General features: G+C 39.3%; 1 protein-coding gene across 3 annotated transcripts in view; it reads left to right on the plus strand.

Annotated features, from left to right (window-relative positions):
- The window catches only part of ASAH1 (N-acylsphingosine amidohydrolase 1), a 34,331-nt gene that overhangs the window by 2,384 nt on the left and 17,062 nt on the right, over positions 1-14,885 (plus strand). For all 3 annotated transcript variants that reach the window (XM_014786287.2, XM_087418438.1, XM_014786285.2), the window contains exon 2: positions 11,364-11,410. In XM_014786287.2, the coding sequence (XP_014641773.1) occupies positions 11,364-11,410 (47 nt within the window). The remainder of the gene's footprint in view (positions 1-11,363; positions 11,411-14,885) is intronic.

Raw genomic sequence — 14,885 nt, forward strand, 5'->3', positions numbered from 1 at the left:
GTTCAGAAAACAAATGAAAACCTTTGCACCCATTTGATTTATTTATGCAAGAAACATGCCTTATTGATCTTATTCAGTAGGTGTTTGCTCTATTGTACATAGAGAACATTTTAAGAAACATATTTAGAAAATAGTTGTTGAATTAAAGAATTGATTTAAAATTGTCTAGCTAGAATTGTTCAACTTCTTTTCTGATGATATGAACACTGGTGTGAGCTATAGAATTTCTTTAAATTCCCTTTCATGGCCTTTTTCTGAAGGCAAGCAGATGAAGGCTTTCTGAACTTTTTTGTACAGTCTTAGAAGCATACATTCCATTGAGGCTCTCACTAATTCTGTAGGGCTCAGTTATTTTAAGGAGCTGGACAAGTTATGTCATTCCTTTTAGGCATGGAGCATTCGAGTCGCTAATGGAAGAATTTTCACTTTATATGTTATTTTCCTAAATGTAGTCTGTCCGGTTGCTCTGTAACTAATTTTTCTTAATGAGTGGGGAGGACATAAGACTGATTAATTTCAAAGAGGTTCAAGTTCCTATCAAATAACCAGAATACTTAGAGAATTCGCTGACCCAGAAAGTGTTTACAAAACATTTTACAGAGATTTTCACCACTTCCTCCGGCCTTAGGAAGCTACAATGAGAGAGAGAGGGCGTTAGAGAGAGATTGATTGAGATTCTAAGTCAATTGTGGTTTTTCCCCTGTGATGGAGTAGCACAGTATACCAAGCAGGCTTCATAATAACTCTACCTATCATCTATTTAGATTTTTAACCTACCTTGATAAAGTTGTCTATAATTAAAACCACGTATAGTTAAATTTGGAGATAGTAAGAAACTTTAAATAACAAATGGTTCATTGTAATTCTATTTCAAGTCTATACATAGATTTTGAAGCCATCTTTCTTTGTAGAAGTCTCCTTGAAGGGGAGGATGTAGCTATCGCCACTCGACCCCCAAATCTAACCTTTTTGTTTAAAATGACTTTGGTGTTATGCCTTCTGATCACCTGAAATAGCCTGGTCTTATAGCTGCTGCCTTTAGAAATTTCTGTCACATATACCCTTTACCCTTGTAGCCAGATTCTCTGTGGATTTCATGTCTCTGTATTTCACATTTATTTATTTATTGCAGCTGGGATTATCACAGTAAAATGTCGTATCGACCTCAGACTCCTACATGTATGACAACTAGGTTGTTCTCTTAGCTCTGGGGCAGGTTGAATTCTCTCCTAAGACTTGACAGAGCACTTTTAACTTCCCCCACAGCTGTCTCCAAACAAACATGCCTTGTAGTTTGATTGTTATATTGGCTTTGGAACCCAGGTCATGCAAATAAATTATTAGGGACAGATGAGCCTCATTACATTTCACTTACTAGCTGAGTTGATTCTAGTGATGATCAAAAACCCGGAAGGGAATGCAGATTGTTCCCTATTAAGAATTAAATTGAGGCATTGGTTTTATTGTTATCTCTGTGGGAAGCTATGTGAGAGAGCTGGGAAGCTGGGACTGGGGCTCTGGAGACTGGTTCTGTCACCAGCTCTGTGACCTTCTAATTCTAATCACTAATGGAGCTGGGCCTTCCATGCAGAACATGACCCTTAAGTTCCTGTAACTTGAAATTCAGTAAAAGGGCATAAATTGGATTTTTGTGAATCAAATCACATTTTAAACTAACCAAAAGGTCTGATACTTAGAAGAGTCTTACGGTGAATAAGTTAGAATGAAGTAAGAGTTGCATTTCTAAAGTTAATAAGTGCCTTTCTTATTAAATGATATGTTTGGAAAATTCATAGTTGTAAATTAAGACTTTCTTAAGTGGAGTACTACTTTTTGGTGTCCATTTCCAACTTTACTAAACAAGGAATAGTGAATTGAGAGTACCATGCCCTCCATTGCAGTTAAATGTTGTTAGTTTTAAATTTTTAGATAATGACAGTTAAAAATGCTTAAAAATAATGTCGGAAAAACACTCTCTGAAAATCCTCCACATAATGGAAATGAAATCATGCAATTTTTAAATTTGATATTTTAAAATTTGTCTCAAAGTATACATAGTTTATAGAAAATCACGTATTATAGACAGGCTTATGAGGAAAAGCAACGGTCTCCTGCCTGTTTCCTTCTACCCCCATCGCCCTTCTCGAGAAGCAAACACTTTTAACTGTTTGTACTCAGGCGATATTCAGCCAGAACCTACCTCTGCTGTCTTACTAGTTTGCAGCTCAGTCTATTTTGATTAATTGGTGCCCAAGCCATATTGTGTGCTAAAAGTTTTCAAGTCATCCCTGGTTGTCTTTATGCATATTGCTGTTGATAATATGTTTAGTCTGAATTGGTCTGAATCAACTTGATGCATTGTCTACTCTCATACTCTCATACTTTTTATCTCATGGTGGATAAAAACAGCTTACTTTGAACAATCTTTCCTACACCTTTCTTTTATCTTTTTTAACAGTTTCATTGAGATGTAATTCACATACCTTACAATTCACTCACTAAAAGTATACAATTTAATGGCTTCAGTATATTTACAGAGTTGTGCAACCATCACTACAACCAGTTTTACAACATTTTCATAACTTCAAAAAGAAACCCCTCTTCCCTTAGCCCTCACTCTGAAACCTACCCCTCAGCCCTAGGCAACCACTAATATACTTTTTGTCTCTATAGATTTGCCTGTTCTGGACATTTTATATAAGGGACATCATACAATACGTGGTCCTTTGTGACTGGCGTCTTGCACTTAGCATAATGTTTTCAAAGTTCATCCACATTGTAGCTTGTATTAGTGCTGCATTCCTTTTTACGACTGAATAATATTCCATTGGAATATTCCATTTCATCCACTCATCAGTTAATGGACATGTGGGTTGTTTCCACTTTTGATTATTGTGAGTAATGCTTCTGCGAACATTTGTGTACAGTTTTTTGTGTGAACACATATTTTCATATCTCTTAGGTTTATACCTAGGAGTGGCTTACTGGGTCACTTGATAACTCTATGTCTAACTGTTTGAGGAACTGCCAGACTGTTTTCCAAAGCAGCTGCTCTATTGTACATTCCCACCAGCAGTGTATGAGGCTTCCTGTTTCTCCACATCTATGCAAACACTTGTTTTGTTGTTATTATTATTATTGCCATCCTAGTGGGTGTGAAGTGGTATCTCATTCTGGTTTTGATTTGCATCTCCCTATTGGCAAATGATGTTGAGCATCTTCTCATGTGCTTATTGATTTATATCTTCTTTGGAGAAATGTCTATTCAGATCCTTCGTCTGTTTTTTTAATTGAGTTGTCTTTTTATTGTTAAGTTCTAAGATTTTTATATATTCTAGATACAAATCTCTTATCAGATATATGATTTGCGGTTGGCATAAATGTGAGGACTGGACTCTCACTTCTGTTCCATTGATTTATGTCTGTCTTGATGCTGGTACTGCACTGTCTTGATTATGATATTGAACCTGAAGTGAGTTTGCTCCCCTGTCGCACAGCAAGCCAATCTCTGACACTGGGTGTGGTGGAAGAAAGTAGGAATTTTATTGCAAAGCGCTGAGCAAGGAGAATGGGCAGCTAACGCTGTAATCCCGAACTCCTCGAAAAGCTACAAGTAAGGGTTTTTATTTGGGGTTTTAGGTAGGGGAGGGAGAGCATGTGGCTAAAGTTTACAATCGGTCATTGTTGTAGTCTCTCAATGCTCCTGCAAGATGCTTAGTGGCAGCGGTGGGGGTGGGGAGTGGGCGACGGGACAGGGGACAGGACCTGATGACCTGTCAGGAAGTTCCTCTCTTATCAGCCGTCCTCCTGCTGTTCTGTGAGGCAAGCTCAGAAACTGGTTATTTTGTTTCCCACGTTAACCTTGTGGGTACAAGGCACAGAGTCACCCTAATCCAGGGAAATTTTAACTCCTTCAGCCTCAGTTTCAATTACTATAAGTTTTAAAATCAGGAAGTGTTAGTCCTCCAACTTTGTTATTCTTCTTCAAGGTGGTTTTGGCTCTTCTGGGTCCCTTGAATTTCCATATGAATTTTAGGGTCACTTCTCTATTTCTGCGAAGAAGCCAGCTCAGATTTTGATAGGTGTTACATCGAATCCGTAGATCAATTTAGGGAGTATTGCTGTCTTAACAATATGAAATTCTTCCAGTCTATGAAACAGTCTTTGCATTTATTTAGGTCTTTAATTCCTTTCTGTAATATTTTGTAGTTTTCAATGTACAAAACTTGCACTTCTTTGGTTAAATTTATTTCTAGTATTTTAATCTTTTTGATGCTATTATAAGTGGAATTTTCTTAATCTCATTTTCAGCTTGCTTATTGCTAGTCTAGAGAAATACAATTGATCTTTGTACATTGACCTTGTATCCTGCAATCTTGCTGAACTTGTTTATTTTTAAACAATTTTTAGTGGATTCCTTAGGATTTTCTATATAAGATTATGTCAGCTGAAAATGAGACAGTTTTACTCCTTTTCTGATTTGTATGCCTTTTATTTCATTCTCTTGCCTAACTGCCCTGGCTGTATACCCCAGCACAGTGTTGAGCCCTCTACCTTTTTTCTCCCTTTTCTCCTCAGTTCTATACACTTTTACTCTTACTTAGTCAACATCGGTGACATAATTGTAACTGTTAATTGCATCATCCATGCTTTGTCCATATGTCTCCTTTTAAAAAATGCAAACAGTAAACAGTATTTAAAGAAGCATGACTTGTACATATTGGTTATGGCTCTGGGTGCTATGATTACATTTCCTTTTCTGTAATTCTAAAGCCACAACTCTTGTGGCACTGAAAGAATATTCAGATAATTTCTCTACCAAATACTCTTATTCGTGTTTGCTTCGTATTTACATTATGCCTCTCTTGTACAGGTTTCTTTCCTTGGAATTTCCAGTTGCTTTATTTTCTTTTTTTCTCATTAGCAGAAGAAACCAAACCTTTGCCATCAGCACCGTATCCTGTGTGTTTTTCAGCTTTTGATTTCTTCGCCCAGTATTTATTCTGCCCATTCTTCTCGACACCTACTGAGTTCTGTTCTACTTGGAACCATTTTCTTTTTACTTGGACCATACTTTTCTAATACTACCGTCCGCCCGTAGTTTCTGGTTTTTCTTTTGTTCTTACGTTCTGTGCCTCTGTCATTGACTCAAGTTCTTCCAGCCCTTGAACGGTGCAGGTTAGTCACGGGAGTGCCCCTGTCTAGGACCCCTGTTTCTTGCAGCCCTCCATCTCCCTGATACAATGTGGCATTGCTGCTTCCTCCATCTGTTGAATAGCTGACCTCCTAAAGCTTCCCTTCACCACTCTAGGTAAGTTAGAGCCCTTCTTTTCTGAATCCTATCCCATCCTTCTCTTGGTTTATGCCCTTGTTTTGCTAGAATTCATCTTGAAGTAACTTCTTAAGAGCAATGTGCGGGAGGTAAACTTTCTGAGTCCTTGCAATGACTTAATATGAAAGACTTTACCTCTCAAATTTGATCAGTGCCTTGACCAGCTATAAAATTCTGATTTAAAACTGATTTCCTGCCAAGTTTGATGGCGCTGCTCTCTTCTCGTGTTCACCTGCTTGTTGAGAAGTCTGATGGGAGTGTGATTCTTATTCTTTGGCAGGAACCACCCTCTTTACCTGGTCCTAGAAGCTGTTATGTTTTTGTTCTTTATCCTTTATGTTCTGAAATAACACAGTGATGTGTCAACTGAAGGCCCTTTTTTTCAGTCACTGTTTGGAATAATCAGGAGGCCTTTCATTTTAAAGACGCACCTCCTTTCAGCCCAGAAATTTTTTTTATATTATTTCTTTTATAATTTCCTCCTCTTTATTTTCTCTGCTTTCTTTTTCTGGAATTCCTAATCAGATGTTGGACCCCAGGCATTGATTCTCTAAACCTCTTTTTTTCTCCTATATTTTCTTTTTTTTTAATTTTATTTATTTATTTTTCCCCCCAAAGCCCCAGTAGATAGCTGTATGTCATAGCTGCACATCCTTCTAGTTGCTGTATGTGGGACGCGGCCTCAGCATGGCCTGAGAAGCGGTGCGTCGGTGCGCACCCGGGATCCGAACCCGGGCTGCCAGCAGTGGAGCGCACACTTAACCACTAAGCTACGGGGCCGGCCCTCTCCTATATTTTCTATGTAATTTTTTTCCTATATTCTGAGAGAGATTTCCTCATCATTTTCCTATCCTTTTTATTTCAGTAGTTCTATTTTTAATTACTTGGTTGATCTTTTTTTCATGCCATCCTGATCTTGTTTTATAGACATAATAGCATGTTGAATTTCTCTTGAGGTTACTGTTAGAGTGTTGAATCTGATACTTATTTTATATTGTTTTGTTTTATAGTTTCTTCTGTTCCTCAAATTATTGGAATATTTTGGTTAGATTTTTTTTTCCTTCTCTTTCTCTCAATGTTAGAATAGGAGACCTTTACTCTTAGGCAGGAGTCATTAAACTTTTCCCGTATAGGGTCAGATTGTAAATCTTTTAGGCTTTGTGGGACAAGAGGCAAAATCAAGGGTATTATGTTGATACTTATATAACAAGAGAGAAGACAAATTTCCACACATTTTTTATTGATAAAATATATTAATAACAAGTGAGTACATTTTTTGTAATACAGGTCTACAAATGAGAAGAAATGAATTATTATGGGGTGGGCATTTTGCTTATTGAGATTCAGAGTTAGTGTTCCAAATTGATTGCAAATGTTTATTTGTATGTTATTTCTGACCTGTAATGAGATTTTATGTTTTGTCTTTGAAAATGTCTTTTTGTATAGATAGTATGGTAGGATGAATAATGGCTTCCCAATGATATCCATATCCTAATCCCCAGAACCTGTGAATATGTTACTTTATATGGCAAAGGAGACTTTCCAGATGTGATTTAGGAAAGGATTTTGAGATGGGGATATTATATTGGATTATCCAGGGGAGGCTGATATAATCACAGAGGTCCTTATGAGAGAGAGGCAGGAGGCCAGAGAAGATGCTATGCTGCTGACTTTGAAGATGGAGGAAGGGGCCACAGGCTGAAACATGTAGGTGACCTCTAGAAGCTGGAAAAATCAGAGAAACGGTTCTGCTTTAGAGCCCCAGAGGGAATTCAGCCCTGCAGATCCATTTTAGACTTCTGACTTTCAGTCATAACATAATAAATTCGTGTTGTTCTAAGCCACTAAGTTTGTGTAATTTGTTACAGCAGCCATAGGAAACTAATACAGCTGAGTGCTGCCAAGTACTGATGTCAGTCCATGAGCATATGTTTTTAATTGAGTCCCTCTGTGTCTGAGAGACTTGGAATTACTTTTTGGCATTTAGGTAGTGGACGGAGAAGTGCTGATGGATGAAGCACAGCGGAAGAAGCTGTTGGGAGGAAGGGAGATCTCCGAGAGGTTCCTGGTTCAGAGTAGTAATTATTCTGAAGAGTAAGAATAATAAATGAGGATGAAAGGAGAGATAAGGCCAGTAAACAGAAAATAACCCCCGTCCCGACCTCTGCATACAGAACTGCCTGTGCCATTACTGCTAGGCAAAAAACTAAACACGTACCATCTCCCTCTCTCTCTCCTTCTCTCTCTTTCGTTTTTTTCACACATACACGCCACCTCAAAGAGTTTTGCTCTCAAGATGCTGAACAAATAGCCTAGTAAGAGCAGGAGCGGCTTGTGTGGGTGTTGGTAGCCTAGAGCAGTGGTTGGCAAACTACAAATCCAGCCTGCCACCTGCTTCTGTGAGGCCTGCGAGCTAAGAATGGCTTTTACATTTTTAAGCAATTGGGGGGGAAATCAAAAGAAGGTTAATATTTCGTGACATGTAAGCATTATATGAAATTCGCACGTCATCGTCCGTAAACGGAGTGTTGGAACACCGCCACGCCTGCTTGTTTCCTTACTGGCTGTGGCTGCTTTAGCCCTACAGCAGTTGAATTGTTCCAGCAGAGCCTGCGTGTGGTTTGCTCGTGGCTTTTCACTGCTGCTCGGCTTTGGCGCACTTCAAATGCCCGTTATGCCATTATAACTCAGCGGCATCTTCAGTGCCACGCGTATCCGTGTACCGTGTTGTCTTCATCTTTTAAAAACATTACCAGTGCAGGGCCAGCCCCGGTGGCCTAGTGGTTCAAGTTTGGTGTGCTCTGCTTTGGCAGCCCGGGTGCGGTTCCCAGGTGCAGAACCACACCACTCATCTGTCAGTGGCTGTGCTGTGGCGGTGGCTCACATTAAAAAAGAAAAAAAAACAAAAAGAGGAAGATTGGCAACATATGATAGCTCAGGGCAAATCTTCCTCAAAAAAAAAAAAAATTACCAGTGCAAACCTATGATGTCAAAACAAGAAAAGAAGAGAAAAGTGGACTTCAAATGTTGTGCTCTTGGGCCTGCCTGGTGGCACAAGCAGTTAAGCGTGCGCACTCCACTGTGGCGGCCTGGGGTTTGCCGGTTCGGATCCCAGGCATGCACTGATGCACCGCTTGTCAAGCCATGCTGTGGTGGCGTCCCATATAAAGTGGAGGAAGATGGGCATGGATGTTAGCCCAGGGCCAGTCTTCCTCAGCGGAAAAAAAAAAAAAAAAGGAGGATTGGCAGATGTTAGCTCAGGGCTGATCTTCCTCAAACAAAAGAAAAAAAAATGTGCTCTTGAGAAAAGAGGAGTATGGATTATCTTGTTACTGATTTAGATGGCAAAGCATTGTGTTCATTATGCAATGACACTAGAGTTTGCTAAAACTAAAAGAGAACAATATATGTCAACATCACAAGATTAAGCAGTCATCACAGCAGTCCCAACTCTAATGATCAGAAAAATAAGAAAATTTAAAGCAGAGTATCTCATCACAACAGATTTACAAATTTTAAAAAGTAACATGAGGCTGCAACCAAAGTAAGTCTCCACGTAGCTCATTTGTTAGCAAAGCAAGGAGAGCCGTTTACCAATGGTGAGTTCATGAAATCACGTCTGATTGCAGGAGGAGACTTGTCCTGAGAAAATTTGTCTCACATTATTAGGCTTTAGATGAGAACAGTTGCCCGGGACTTTGGCAGCAACATCAATATCAATTAAAGAACAAGGCAGATGATTCCCAGTAGTGTTCCTTGGTTCTTGAAGTCACTGACACTGATCAGTTATGAATATTTATTAGAGCATCAATGCCAAGTTTGAGACTGAAGAATTAGTCTCTGTGAAGAGTCTCTGTGAAACAGTTACAGGCAAGGATGTTTTCAAAGACGTTGAGAATTTAGTAATTCAGTAAGAGCTGAAGTGGGATCTTCTTGTGATGGGTAACACTTGACAGTGGGAAAAATATGTGTGGAGCAGAAAAAGGCTTAGTTGGACAAATGGACAAAACTTGTGAAAATGCGAGGTGTGTAAAGCTGTGATTATTAATTATACTATTGACTGGCATTACTTTGTGGAAAATGTTTGAATCTGTCATGAGTTATTGAACCAGTAATGTCAACCATGGACTTCTTTTGCTCTTGTAGACTTAACTATCATCCTTTCTGTGAATTTTTGTAAGAAATACTTGCTGAATATCCTGACTTCCCCTGCCACACAGCAGGTAGATACATTAGCAGCAGTCAAGTTTTACTGTGATTTTTGAGCTCAGAGCTGAGACTCAAATTTTCTGAACAAGAAGACTCACCCTCAGCGACTATTAATGAACACTGAATAGCTTTGGAAATTAGCTTTTGCTAATTTGATACCGAATTATCAAATTGACATTATTTAATATCTAATATTTTCTATTTCTAATAATTTAAAAATTTAAATTCTAATGATTGAATTAGCTTTTGATAATTTGATACTTGATGCTGTTTCTTAATGAATTCAACCTCAAATTACGAGGCAAAACAGCACTTATATGAGAAACTTACCCTGCAGTAAAGTTATTTTGATGACAGTGTTTGAATTGTAGGTAATGTCAAGCTACTTTATACACTTCGTATACTAGCAAAAGTTAAAACAAGATGTGAGATCTCAATTCCTGCACAAATTTGCTGCAGATATATTTTCTTTTTTAATATTAATTAAAAAAATTTTTAATATATTTCTTCTTTAATGTTTTATTTTTTTAATTTTTTTTTTAAGGAAGATTGGCCTTGCGCTCACATCTGTTGCCAGTCTTCCTCTTTTTCTGTTTTCTCCCCAAAGCCCCAGCACATAGTTGTGTATCACAGTTGTAGAGTTGTAGCTCTTCTATACGGGACGCTGCCTCAGCACGGCTTGACGAGCGGTGCATAGGTCCACACCCGGGATCTGAAACGGCCACCCCTGGGCCCCCGACGCGGAGTGCAGGAACTCAACTGCTATGCTATGGCATCAGCCCCTGCGGCAGATATATTTTCTGAGCTCAAACTACAGTTCTAGTAGTTTCCTTCCCTACTCCACCTTCCTCTTATTGTGGATTTATACTTCTTTTTAAAAATTATTTTACTTTTAAAATATTGGGTCTCCAGAGGAAAGGAGATAAACATGCTTGTTATCTTGAACTCGTAATAAAAGAATCATAAATCCATGTGAACTTTTGGATCTTTTTATGTTAAGAGCTAATTCTGTTTTGCTACTCAGCTCGCCCTGAAACAGGAGCTCGGAGCTACTAAGCTCACGTCAAGGAGCTCAGAGTCTGGCAGTGAAGAGAGACACACACAAATAATTATAATGCGGTGTCATAAATGTGGAATGGAGATGTGTAGAAATGCAGCGGTAGTACACAGGAGGGGGTGACTGTTTTCATATGGGAAGTAGATGAAGACTTCACAAAAAAGTCAATATTTGAACTGGATCTTAGAAATTAAAGCCGGGAGCTCACCAGGGAGAGAAAGGGTCTTCTAGACAGAGGGAGGAGCACATGCACAGGCCTGGAAGGAGAGGCCATGGGGCGTGGTTGCCTGGGGCTGTACTTCCAGGGGGAGTGGCAGGGATGGTAAGTTATGGCCAGATCGTGACGGGCACTGCGCAGGGTGCCCTGAAAATCTGGTTTGGGATGCAAATCGCTATTGCAATAGAGTTGGCTCATAAATTCCAGTAATATCACAGCCTATCAAGTAATTTACTTTTATAAATCAGCCTATCTGACATAAACAGCTACGTTTTTACATTTCCTCTTTACTCAATATGTTTGCAATACATTTGCAATGAAAGCCAAATTCCAACACCTGGCATTAGTGCAGATTGAATTAAGACTGAAAATGCACTAAGTTTGAGATTTTAGAAGTTTCCCTGGGTGGAAAAGACTTTTAAGAGGTATGGAAATGGTCTAAAAGGGCAAATCATAATTGATTTTATCTTTACAAGCTTTAACGGTTTTTGCAAATGGCCTATTCAGTTTGTTATTTTCTGAAACTTTTAATTTTCTTTGTTTTTTAGTGGACAGAAGACTGCAGAAAATCCACCTATCCTCCTTCTGGACCAACGTGAGTAACATCAGATGATCACAACTCACTTTGACCTTTGTGGAGGTTTTCCCTATGTAATGATCTCATAAAAATAACAATAGTGAGTAAAAACTTAAGTCATGTCTTCTATCCTGAGACAAATTTTTTTTCTCAGGTTCGTGTATTATGCATTTGGCTAAGACCTTGGACAAATATGAAAATACCCCATGACTAAAATGTCCATTTCTAGCCTATCAAAATCATGGGGGACAAAAGGATTTCCATTCTCCACTAAATTCTTCTATCTATGCTAAGCATTTTTCTCACTTGCTAAGCAGAGCTGACCTGTGATTTTCTGTGGTGCCTGAGTATAAACTACCAGATTAAAGAGTAGGGTCTCCTATATGCAACAATCAAGAAATAAACCCTGACATGATGATCAAAGCTGTCGAGGACAAAACAGGATTGGAAAACTTAAGGGAAGGGCCAATATCATGTTTTAGTCCGTTTAATGCTAATATTTTTAGTGCAGAGTTTTGGCCTGTTCAAATCCTTTGTGGCTAAATGGGTCAGTGAGAAAGACATAATAGCCCACCGGCCCAGAGGGTGCAGAATGTGGAAAAGAAGGGAAAGTGATCTTTTTTGCCCTGCTTTTCCCTCTTGCTGAAAGTAGCCTGCTGGAGGTGGGGAAGGCCAAGTACAAGTTTAACCACTAATATCAGGATGACATTTTCAGTTTTTGTAGCACTCCAATTATATATATATTGCACTGCACCTGTCTAAATTATGTATTCTAAATAGCCTCTGTCTCAGACACAGTAATACTGTAATAAACTAAATTCTTTTGATTTACTCACCTTTCTGTAAAAAGAGGCAAATATTTGGCAGAGAGGTGATCAGTTTCCATTATTCTAAAGCCAGTGCACATTCCAGCCCTCTCTCTGATGGCTTGCTCTCTCGAGCTCTTCCTTTCTCTCACCACTGGCACCATATTGGTCTTCAGTGCCTTACTGATTGCTTGCGTCTCTTGGCTGGTCTCACTGCCCCAATTCATTGAACATTTAATGACTACCTTCTGTGTTTGACGCTTTTTTCCTGCTCCTTATATTTGTCTAGGAATTGACTGCCTTGCAAACCTTTCCTGCTTGGGCATTTAACTGGTTCCACGTTGCCCAGAGTGTTTGTGTAGTGTATGTGTGTACACATATATACAAATAAACACATTTCTCTTATATTTATACACCTACACAATGTAGATATCTTTGCCCTGGTATTTCTGCTGGATTCCTACCTCGCTAGCCTGTTCCCTACAAAAAAAATCCTCAGCTCTACTCTGATCCTTCTCTTCTCTGAACTATAAATGGATCTTGAGATCTGGGAGAGAAGTGTGGTATTCTTGTACTTTTGAATGACAGCACATCCTCCTGTACCTTTAAGGTGATCCTTTTCAATCAAGTGCATAGATTCTGGAGGTATGCATGGGCAACTGTGAGGGAGGAAAGAAACACCTGTTTATCCAGCCTGACCAGTCAAATCAATGCTGGAGATCAAGGGACTGACAGCTAGTTCACCCCTCTATCCGTCTGAATCCCATTAGCATGTCTTTTCTACTGCTCACTGGTGCTTAGCATCTGCTCTCTTATTTGCGTCTGTGTTGTGTCACTTGGACTACTTTCCGAGCTACTTGGGGAGCCAGGTGGATTTGGTCAATGCTTAATTTTGATTATGATGACCTGGGCACAGCAAATGCTAAGTCTCAAAAATAATTTAGTGATGTTTATTGTTTGTAGTAAAGTAGGCAAGTAGTCTATGGTAATTATTATAGTTGAATACAAATGCTGCTAAGTCTTTGTTGCATGTTTCATGTAATCCTCACTGCCCTCATAAGGTAGAAACTCGTTATTTCTCTAGGAATTTGAGGTGCAGATGTTAAAGACTGAGATATTTTAGGAAAATGTTAAATGTTAGAAGTGAAACGTGGGATTATGGCTAAGCTTTCGTTATTAAAATAATTTTGTTAATCAGATTAACTGTTCTCTCCAAGAATTCTCATCAGTGAACGTTTTATTGTAGAGAGGTGTCTGGGGTCTCCCCATCCCCACTTTTATAATCCTGCTGTAATGAGTTCATTTCCTCTCTCTTTCTTCTTTGGAATGCTGAACTGAAAAAGAATCAGGGGTTAAGGGTAGAAATAGGGGCATGGTTGGGTTTTGTTGGATTTTATGAGGGAAGAAGCAGCTGACTGGAGTTCACAGGTAGAACATGTATCTTATGACAGTGCCATCAACGTGCACAGCTTCAGTGGGCTGCTGATTTATCGTTGCTGCGAGAGACAGAAATCTGAATGCACGCTGGCGGGGAAGTGAGGAGGTTAATACCACCTGCCCATAATAGGAGGCACAATACATACTTTATTAAATTGTGGAACAGAATTTTGCATGTGAAATTATGATTGGTCAGAAATTGAATTAATTTTTGGGTATTTTTTTTGCTGGGAAAGATTCGCTCTGAGCTAACATCTGTTGCCAACATCCCTCTCTTTTTTTTCCCTCTCCAAAGCCCCACTACACAGTTGTATATTCTAGCTGTAAGTCCTTCTAGTTCTTCTATGTGAGCTGCTGCCACAGCATGGCTACTGACAGACGAGTGGTGTCGTTCTGTGCCCGGGAACTGAACCTGGGCCGCTGAAGAGGAGTGCACCGAACTTTAACCTCTGTCAGGGCTGGCTCTCAATTAATTTGTTTTTATGTAAAGGTTTCTTTCTAGGATTTAAGTATTACAATATTTAATATAGGTATCAGCTACTAAGGAGATGGAAGTTTGAAAGTGGTTGGAGAAGAACAAAATTCATTCATTGTGATTTTGTTTAAACATATGTTTACAAAATTGCGTGTGCTTTCCTTTTCTATCTGAAACACATGAGTGGCTGCTGGTTAACAGTTTCCTAAAACCTTTTGCATACACCCAGGCCCCAGGATCAGCAGCATTATTTAGAGAATCAAATAATTATTCATGACAATAGAAATATAAATAGGACCACGATTTATGACCTTTAGGAACTAACCCATCTCTACTGTGGACATCCTCTGCATAACATTTTACTAAGAGCCTGCTAACGTTGTGGCACACACCAGGGAGCACCTTGTGCTTCTCTGGAGCAGAGCAGTAAGGGAGCAAATGCTGGCTAATTGTAGGCATAGTTTTAAGCTGATAAATCACTGAATAGCACACCCTTAGAGGCTATTTCAGTTCAGTAGCATTTGCCGGAAGATACTGTTTCTATAGTGACGGAGAATAGTTGTAGAGTTCATGCACCAGAAATATGGCCCAGCTCCATCAACGAGGGAGGGGCCGGTGCTATGTCTTCACAGGAGGAATTGCTGTATGTAAACTGAGGAGTAGGAAGTTGGGGGATGGGTAAGATAGAACAGGGCTTGGGCTTGGACTTACTACAGAAGAATGAGAAGAGAAGGGTAGTAGGAAGAGTAGGATGGCTGAGTGGATAGTGCAGGTT

Source organism: Ceratotherium simum, chromosome 28 (assembly GCF_057802395.1).
Source record: "Ceratotherium simum simum isolate JZ-2026a chromosome 28, ASM5780239v1, whole genome shotgun sequence".
Classification (NCBI taxonomy): Eukaryota; Metazoa; Chordata; class Mammalia; order Perissodactyla; family Rhinocerotidae; genus Ceratotherium; species Ceratotherium simum.